This window comes from Manis pentadactyla, chromosome 2, assembly GCF_030020395.1.
Source record: "Manis pentadactyla isolate mManPen7 chromosome 2, mManPen7.hap1, whole genome shotgun sequence".
NCBI lineage: Eukaryota > Metazoa > Chordata > Mammalia > Pholidota > Manidae > Manis > Manis pentadactyla.
This window is the reverse complement of record NC_080020.1, coordinates 98826928-98837256: the sequence shown is the minus strand read 5'-3', so window position 1 is coordinate 98837256 and position 10329 is coordinate 98826928. Positions and strand designations below refer to the sequence as shown.

At 35.6% G+C, this 10329-nt stretch overlaps 1 protein-coding gene across 4 annotated transcripts in view; it reads right to left on the bottom strand.

Annotated features, from left to right (window-relative positions):
• Nucleotides 1–102: 102 nt before the first annotated feature.
• MIER3 (MIER family member 3) overlaps nucleotides 103–10329 on the bottom strand; it is a 45790-nt gene continuing 35563 nt past the window's right edge. For 3 of the 4 annotated variants that reach the window (XM_036900119.2, XM_057495094.1, XM_036900133.2), the window contains exons 11-13: nucleotides 4386–4513; nucleotides 4160–4302; nucleotides 103–4065 (exon numbers count right to left, since the gene is read on the bottom strand). In XM_036900119.2, coding sequence (XP_036756014.1) covers nucleotides 3608–4065; nucleotides 4160–4302; nucleotides 4386–4513 — 729 coding nt within the window. In that variant the 3' untranslated portion in view covers nucleotides 103–3607. The remainder of the gene's footprint in view (nucleotides 4066–4159; nucleotides 4303–4385; nucleotides 4514–10329) is intronic. The other variant, XR_005027676.2, reaches the window with a different exon arrangement.

Sequence of the window (10329 nt, the reverse complement as noted above, 5' to 3'; positions counted from 1 at the left end):
CAATTTAACAGTGGTCAAATTATCTACCCATGTGTTACAACTTAAAATTCATTAAATAAAAATCAATTTATGGCAAATACTCACACGAACCAAGGAAAAAAAAAGATTTCCAGATTTTTATTTCTGGAACTGTACACCAGGTATTAAAGTACAACAAATACAAAATAATGCTCAAAAAAATCAGTGTTTATGTACAAATATTAAAATCAATGCAACAACAGCAACTTCCTCTTGAACATCTGATACTAAAACTTGTTCTGATTGTCACTAATTAATCTCATACTCACGGTACTTATTTCAAACTGGGACAATCGGAATCACTGTCATCTAAGAGGAATTTTAATATCTACCATATTTAACAACAAAACTAATAGTTTCCTCCTTTTAGTGAAAAAATTAAGAACTTTTTAAAAAACATAGTAATGTCCATATTTTTATAAATTATTTCAATTCCCATTTCTAGACAATGTGCTTTGAAAACTGGGCAAACAATCTCCTTGGTGGTCAGGTTTATTCATTAATTACATTCAAAGTTGAAATAATCACTAGAGACTTTGGTTAAATTAAATAGATCACTATGCTCTACAAATCTGATCTCAATATTTATGATTCTCAATTTAAGAATTAAAAAGAAAATAATTGCACAATTCTTTGACCTAATTGAATACACTTTAGTATTGTTTAAACAGTATTCTACATCCTTCAAGTAAATTCAGCAGTTGACCATGACAAGAGGAAAACTCAACATTTAAAAAGCTAGCACGAAAAAGATGAAGTACAACCAACAAAAGTGAAGTATTGCTATCATCACAGCACCAGTTACACTTCTAAATGAATCCGCTGTCCTCCTCCAACTCCCCATACTCAGAAGCTACATCAGCCAACGCTGCAACTGCTCACCATGAGTTTTTGGTTTGTTCATTCAAAAATAATGCGCAGAAAGGGAAAAAAACAAAGAATTTATCACAGTTTGTTATAAGAATTGTGCTTAACACTTGATAATGAACGCATTATTGTTGCATCATATGACTGCACATCAGTTGTTTTCATGCTCTCAAATGCAATTCTTCTAATAAACAGTAACAAATTCTGTTAAGATGCTTAAACAGAAAAAAAAAAGTAAATCCAGTATTAAAAGAAAATTCAATAAATAGCTATTTTACATGAATAAAGTCATAGTGGTACAATTTATGAATGTCACACCAAGCATGCACAAAAATGGTTATTATACATGGCAAAAGCAGTCAGAAAATATTGAATTAGATCTAAAAAGATATGAAGAATTTACATGTATATACAAAAATCTTGCAAATTATTGCCTCATTTTAACAAGGAATTAAAAGTAAACGTTACCAGCTAGTTAGCACTCTTTAAGAGGCTACAATCAGATTGGCATTAAAAATCTATTAACCTAACTGGTATTTATTTTTCTCTCATATCAGTTACTGGATTTTGGTCAAAAAATCTTTAAATAACTAAAGTGTCCGTTCAACTTGCTGATAATCAAAATTTAGATAAGAAACACTGTTTCCATCTTATATCAAGATCCCAGCAATGCATAGATAAACTGAATATATTACTGCATCAGCTACGGAGAATGGGCATGTTCATTTAAGTGCAACTGGTATTAGCATTCAGTCATCTTTGTGTGAATTATTTTATACAGACCAGCCACTGTAAACCCAGAGTGATACTTAAAGTTACAACAATGGAAGATTATGGCCAATAACTTACTAAATTATAAAAGGTGTATTGATTTTTAACAAAAGAAATAAAGTTCAAAGTTTAGCACACCACAGCATAAGAGGCTGACAATTTGGATATAAATATCTGAAAGCAACATAGAGCCCAGGCTACCCATTATTTACTGTGTGCATACAGGAATGATAGACTTCAGGTGTATAAATTAGAGACTGACTTTAAGTTATTAATTTAACTACTTTTGTCCACTGTGCTAAATTTTATAGTAAATGTGCTACTGCGTAAACACTTCAAAGCAATCTTCATCAAAACGCTGCAAAGAAAAATAAGAAAACTATCATCCAAAACTAAGGATGTCATTGCAGTTCACAGTTTGTATAATAAATACCCTCCCTTTCCATCACTACTAAGGTCACTACAACCTATCTACTCATCAGCAAACCTTGAAGCAACTTATACTTACAAATATCAGCAATGCAGCCACACATTTAAGTTTTCTGTAAAGCAAGACAACTAGTAGAAATTACAATTTTTAATTAAGATGGTGCAAAAAAAAGTAAAATTCTGTATTTTAACTGAACTATAAAAGCAAAGCTTATTACATCCTAATACTGTATTATATATTGTTTGAATTCACCTTTTAACTTAATGATGAATGCCTAAAGAGCAAAAATGGCCAAAGTTTATGACAATGGCTTTTCATTCATTGTTTGGAATAAAATAAAACTGAGTTTGAGGTGCATCCGAACATCTATTACTTTTTAAAACTTAAAGTGGTATCATACCATTCTATTTCAGATAGGATCCTGCATTTTTCTTGCTACTGTTCACACTAAACAAAAAAGTTTAAATATACTTCAAGGTTCTACTGCATTATATGTAAAATCTAGAAGTCCCTCCTAAATGTTAACACTTTGAACTGCAGTGCTACAAACAACTTAAGAGGTGTCCCCAAATGTAAACCATAGAGTGGCAACATCCCAGGCTTTTAGACTGTGCCCTGAAAGTCAACTGCCTCAAGATAAACTAAATTATCAGTGACCAGTATGATTTTTACAATTACAATCTTGACAATGGTGGACAAAACCCCACTGGAATACCACATTTTCAAACATCAAAATTTTTAGCCAATTAGTGAAATTACAAAGAAATCTTCTGACAGTAAAATGACCGATTCTGTGTAAGGTAGCCCTGGTCTAGAATTTTGAAACGGGATCCAAGCAAGCGTCTTCATAGTTTGCACGCAGTTCCTCAGGCTGGCTTCCATAAAGATGGACTTGCTGTTTTGTAAACTGAAGTGCTCTAGTTGAATAACATGAGAGAAGTTTCCATTTTTAAAAAATCCTTGCATGTTTGTGCAGTTTAAAGAAACCTACCCCTGCTTTTATTAATTAAGAAAATAAAACCAAAAAATGCTACATTGAGCAGGGATCAGGATCGGTACCTGTAAACATTGTTATTCCACTGCATCCATTACGGCAAAAGGAATTTACATGAAAAGAGGCCACTCCATTCAGTTCAGGACATCTGTGCTGGTTTTGAGCTTGTGGCCTCTGTCTACAGGTTTTAAAACTGGGAGTGAGGGCAGTAGGGAACAGAAAAGAATAGAAAAAGAAGGGAGTGGGGAAGAGGTATTGAGGGATGAGGAAGAGATAAGCAGAGCTTAAAGCTGCACCACAGAGTTCAATCTTAGTTCCCAACTCTGCTATCATAGTTCATTTCCACATTTATGGATTGAAAAATGAAAAATACTCTTGATAAATCAAGATATAGTTCTATATATACTGACATCACTGATGTCATAGTGAAAAAGGTTCAAACTTCCAGTGAAAGACTAAGCAAACCTGACACGTTCCTCAAGTTTACTGGTACTGCACACCCGCTGTTTCTGGCCCCTTCACTTGCGTCACTCAGAGTGAAGGGCAGCATGCTGATGCAGAGCGTGGGCACTGATGAAACCATTGGTCTCACTGGCAGAAAGACTGCCAAAGTCAGCCACAGAGACAGCCATTTTGGCACTGGTGATGTGATGTGTGTGATTTTCAAAGTCCACACCCAAATTATTTACAGAAACCTCATTCATAAAGGATTCAGGAACAGCAATGCCCATTTTCAATCTCTTTGCTGGTCTTTCTGACTCTTCACTGCACATGTTCATAGGGTTTAGCTCCGAGTGATAAAATCCAGTCTCAAATAAATTAAAACAATCACTTTCCCCATTGCTAGGCAAGGTGAGCAACTCCTCCGTTACAACAGGCACATGATTTACTTGTCCACGGGGTGCACTGCCCAGTGGAGGAAAGCCATCACCCAAACAAGTCACATCTGTGGGGTTGCAGACGGTTGCTACACTGTTGGTCAAAGCTAGAAAGAAACAGAAAATGGTTTAGGTAAGTGGTCCTACATCATGAAACAAAGAGGACACAAACTAAAGAATGCAAAAAGATGTTCATTTTACCTGTCAAGTCACTGGCAGTGAAAGAGTTAAGAATGTTCAGCTGTTGATCTGGAATAGGCTCAGGTCGGTTAGAAGTTAAGGCTGAAGAATTTACTGTCCCACCTAGAGCTTCTGTTTCATCTACCAAACGATCCATATAGTCCCTGAAAAACACACCCCAGTAACTTTATGACTGCATATCACAGTTAAAAACAAAAGTCCCTAAAGTTAAGCCCATAGTACTTACGTAACTCCAGGGTGATGGTTATATCGTTTCTTTCCAAATCTTGTCTGTTGAGCAAAGTAATCATAACGTTCAGATTTCTTCCACATATAGTAAAATGCTACACACTCAGCAACTGTTCTAGTTCTCACCTAACAAAAAAAGTTGGATTTTAAAAAACAAACCAACAAAGGCAACTCACTTTTTAGTAACCTTTTTTTTTTTTTACAACACTGGGTATTGTTTTCTATATTCCAATTATGAAATTCTGAATATTAGTGAAATGCCTTTATATTTACACTATTTGATGAGGCTACCTTCAAAAGCCCCAAGTTTGTTTATTTAAATCACAATATATTAATTTATAAAATAAATATATATCCAGAAATTATCTTTCACCTTTACTGAAAATCCTAAAACACTGGCATCCTTTACTTCACTGCACTGTGATTCTGACTCCAGCAGCTGTCCTTTTTAACCCTGAGGGTTCTGTGAATGGGCTTCAGTGGGATCTCCTAATTCCCAAAGTTGCATGCAGGTACACTTTTCTGGAAAGAAGGGCTGCAGCTTCATCAGATTATCACAGCGTTCCATGATCAAAGAGAGATTAAGAACCTTTGGAAGAGGGATCAGCACTCTACTGCCTCTGAAATTAATGATGATTTGCTAGCTAAGGGCAGGATTTTTCCTCCAACATGCACTGGGTTCTTAGCTTCAACAGAGTTTGGTAAGAGTAACAACATTAATAAAAATTAGCCTCATTAACTTGGCTCCACATCTAGACTAGGCCTTCTCAAATTATATACAGCTACAGGCATGAGTTCAGATGTACAGAAAAAATTTCTGTATCCCTATCCAATAAACACTTTCTCTACTGCTTAATCAGTACCCAATAAAGCAATTTCATTATCTCTATCCTGATTAGTAAACATTATGTAATATAAGTTCATAATACAATATAAGGGGCAAGCTTTTAAAACCAAGAAATAACTTATACACTTCTCATCATAACTAGAAATCTTTGCAGAGAAATATAATAGATACCTTGTATTTAAAATAATGTCTGGAAAATGAATGATTTATAGAGTAAATTGATAAATTTCATAAGTCATTACAAAACTGATGTTTTATTTTTACTTAAAAGGGCAACCTAGAATCTTTTAAAATGTAATGTTTTTATCTATTCACTAAATTATAAACACTTCTCATCTTTGAAAAAACATCAGGTTTTCATACAGAACAAAAAAGTATGGAACTATTCAACATCATATTAGAAGGTCTAGCTAAGGCAATAAGGCAAGAAAAAGAAATGAAAGATACACAGAGTGAGAAGGAAAAAATAAGACTGTCTCTGTTCACAGATGATCTGATTATCTACAGAGAAAATCCCACAGAATCACAAAAAAAAATCCCCTCTTGGAACTAATGAATGATTATAGCAAGGTTGTATAATATAAAGATACACATTTACATTAGCACCCCTAAAAATGAAATACTTGGGTATAAATTTAATAAAATATGTGCAAGCCCTATATGAGGAAAAGTACAAAACTCTGAATAAAGAAATCAAAGAAGATCTAAATAAACAGAGAGATGGTCCACATTCATATATAGGAAGACTCATTATTGTCAAGAGGTCAGTTCTTCACAACTTGATCTACAGATTCAGTGCAATCCCAATCAAAATCTCAGCAAATTTTTTAGTAAACATTGATAAATGAATTCTAAAGTTTATAGGGAAAGGCAAAATAAAACACAAAAAACAGAAAAAAACAACACAATGTTGAAGGAGAAGAACGAAGGAGGAGGACTAACACTACCTGACTTCAATATTTACTATAGCTGTAGTAATCAAGACAATGTGGTACTGGTGAAGAAAACAGACAAAGAGACTACTGGAACAGAACTAAGAACCCAGAAATAGACCCCCAAAAATATATCAATTAATCCTTGACTAAAGGAGTAAAGGCAATTCAATAGAGAAGGGTTGTCTTTTCAATAAATGGCACAAAAAGAACAGGACATCCACATACAAAAAGAAAAAAAGAGCATCTTATACCTTTCACAAAAATTAACTTAAAATGGAATATAGATCTAAATATAAAACACAAACCTAAAGTTCTTAAAAGATAACACAGGAGAGAAAGACTGAATAACTTTGGGGATGTAGATGACATTTTTGATACAACACTAAAAGCACAATCTGAAAGAAAAATTGGTAAGTTGGACTTATTTAAATTAAAAACTTTTACTTTGCTGACGGCACTGTTAAGAGAATGAAAAGAGATGACAGACTGGAAGGAAATATTTCCAAAACACTTATCTGACAAAGGACTGGTTATCCAACAAACACTTAAAACTCATCAGTAAGAAAACAAACCACTGGATTTAAAAAAATTGGTTAAAGACCTTAAAAGACTCCTCACCAAAGAAGATACATAGATGGAAAATAAACGTATAAAAAGATGCTCCACATCATATGTCATCAGGGAAATGCAAATTAAAACAAGACACCACTACACTGTAACACTGACATCACCAACAGTAGCAAGGATGAAGCCACAGGAACTCTCATTCATTGCTGATAGGAATGCAAAACGGTACTATCACTTTGGAAGACAGTTTGGAAGTTCTTATAAAACCACACCGTACTCTCACCACATGATCCAGCAATTGTCCTCATTGGTATTTATCAAAGGTGTTGAAAAACTTACATCCACACAAAAACTTCCAAGCGGATGTTTAAGCAGCTTAATCTTAATTGTAAGAAATTGAAAGCAACAAAGATGTCCTTCAATAGGTGAATGGATAAACAAACTGCAAATTCATACAATGGAATAAAAAGAATTATGATAAAGAAAAATGAGCTATCAAGCCATGAAAAGACCTAGAGAGGCCTTAAATGCAAATTGCTAAATCAAAGAAAGCAATCTGAAAAAACTACATACTGTATGATTCCAACTACATGACATTCTGAAATGGCTGAAGTATAGAAACAGTAAAAAGCTAGGGATTGGGGTAGGGGAGAGGCAGAAAGGGATAAAAAGTAAGGGCACAGGGCATTTTTAGGTCAGTGAAACTATTCTGTATGATAATACACTGGTGGATATATGTCATTATATACTTGTCAAAATCCATTGAATATACAGTATAAGCCTATCAATTTAAAAGAAAAAGGCATAAAATATTGATCTGTCCACTTAAATACTTTAGAATTCTACTTCCTTTAAGATGGAGAGAATAATAATAAAGCATATTTTAATGAGACTTAATTATTCTCAACTAGCAAAATATACACACACACATTTTTTTCAAAATAGACTTCATTTTTTAGAGCATACTTAGGTTCATAAAAGTGAGCACAGAGAGGATTAAAGATGGCGGCGTGAGAGAACAGACAGAGGCTTCCTCCTAAAACCGTATACAATAAGAAAATATAGCTGGTGCAACTAATCCTGAGAGAACAACAGGAAAGAGGACTGTGCCAGACTGCATACACCTGGAGAAAAGAGCAGACCTCACAGAACAGGGTAACGTACCAAAGCTGTGGCCCAGTGGGACCCAAGCCCTTCCCCCACCCCAGCTCACCAGCCGGAGGAAGAGAAACAGAGCAGGGAGGGGGTGGAAGGCATGGGACTGCTGAATACCTGGCTCCAGACATCTGCTCTGGGAGCACAAACATACATTTCATGGTGCTTTTGTGATACTTGCGTGATTACAGAAGTGGAAAGCTAATACAGGCAGAATTCCTGGAGAGACTGAGATTCCAGCCGCTTGTGGAAAGCAGGGATCCATATCCAGCTGCTCTGGGACAAAAGTTTATACCTGTGTGCTCGGCCCACTGGTTCAGGCAGTGGAGACAGGCATAGTAGCTGGGAAGCAGGAAACAGCTCTTTCCTCCCCCCAGGCACGAATACTGCTCCCCTGCAACCCCCGACATTGCTTCAGGGGCTGAGCAGCTCCAGAGAGTAGAGCTTCTGGACACTAGAGGGCGCCATATATAAATATGAAACGCCAAAGGAACCTAGTCCAGAGTAAAATTAATACAACTCCAGAGAAAGGTTTAAATGACATGGACCTTATGACTCTTCCTGAAAGCGAGTATAAAATAAAAATTATCAACATGCTAATGGAAATACGGAAAGATATCCAAGAACTCAGGAATGAATTCTGGTCAGAGATCCAATCATTGAAAAGCACAATAGAGGATACTAAAAGCAGTTTGGATACGGTGGAGGAGACAATGAAATAGAAACTAGAGAAGAGGAATACAAAGAAGCTGAGGCACAGAGAGAGAAAAAGATACCTAAGAATGAAAGAATATTGAGAGAACTGTGTAATCAATCCAAATGGAACAATATTCGCATTGTAGGGATACCAGAAGAAGAAGAGAGAGAGAAAGGGATAGGAAGTGTCTCTGAGGAGGTAATTGCTGAAAACGTCCCCAATCTGGGGAAGGAGAGAGTCTCTCAGGCTATAGAGATCCACAGATCTCCCAACACAAGGGACCCAAGGAAGACATCACCAAGACATATAGTAATAAAATTGGCAAAGATCAACGATAAGGACAGACCATTAAAAGCAGCCAGAGGGAGAAATAAGATCACATACAAAGGAAAGCCCATCAGGCTAATATCAGACTTCTCAGCAGAAACGTTACAGCCCAGAAGGGAGTGGCATGATATATTTAATGCAATGAAGCAGAAGGGCCTGGAACCAAGATTACTTTATCCGGCAAGATTAACATTTAAATTTGAAGGAGGGATTAAACAATTTCCAGATAAGCAAAAGCTGAGAGAATTTACCTCCCACAAACCATCTCTACAGTGTATTTTGGAGGGACTGCTATAGATAGAAGTGTTCCTAAGGTTTAATAGCTGCCACCAGAGGTAATAAAACCACAGTAAAGAAAGTAGAACAGCTACTTACTAAGCAAATGCAAAATTAAATTAACTATTCCCAAAGTCAATCAAGGGAGAGACAAAGAATACAGAATATGATACCTAATATATAAAGAATGGAGGAGGAAGAAAAAGGAGGAGAAAAAGAAAAGAACCTTTAGACTGTGTTTGTAACAGCATATTAAGTGAGTTAAGTTAGACTCTTAGACACTAAGGAAATTAACCTTGAATCTTTGGTAACAACGAAGCTAAAGCATGCAATGGCAATAAGTACATATCTATCGATAATCACCCTAAATGTAAATGGACTGAATACACCAATCAAAAGACACAGAGTCACTGAATGGATAAAAAAACAAGACCCATCTATATGCTACCTACAAGAGACTCACTTTAAATCCAAAGACATACACAGACTAAAAGTGAAGGGATGGAAAAAGATATTTCACGCAACTAACAGAGAGAAAAAAGCAGGAGTTGCAGTACTTGTATCAGACAAAATAGACTTCAAAACAAAGAAAGTAACAAGACAAAGAAGGACATTACATAATGATAAAGGGGTCAATCCAACAAGAGGATATAACCATTATAAATATTTATGCTCCCAACATAGGAGCACCTACATATGTGAAACAAATACTAACTGAATTAAAAGGGGAAATAGAATGCAATGCATTCATTCTAGGAGACTTCAACACTCCACTCACACTGAAGGACAGATCAACCAGACAGAAGATAAGTAAGGACACAGAGGCACTGAACAACACAAGAGAACAGATGGGCCTAACAGACATCTGCAGAACTCTACACCCAAAAGCAACAGAATACACATTCTTCTCAAGTGCACACAGAAAATTTTCAAGAATAGATCATATATGAGCCCACAAAAAGAGCCTCAGTGAATTCAAAAAGATTGGAATTGTACCAACCAGTTTCTCAGACCACAAAGTTATGAAACTAGAAATAAATTATGCAAAGAAAATGAAAAATCCTACAAACACATGAAGGCTTCACAACATGCTCCTAAATAACCAATGGATCAATGACCAAATAAAAACAGAGATCAA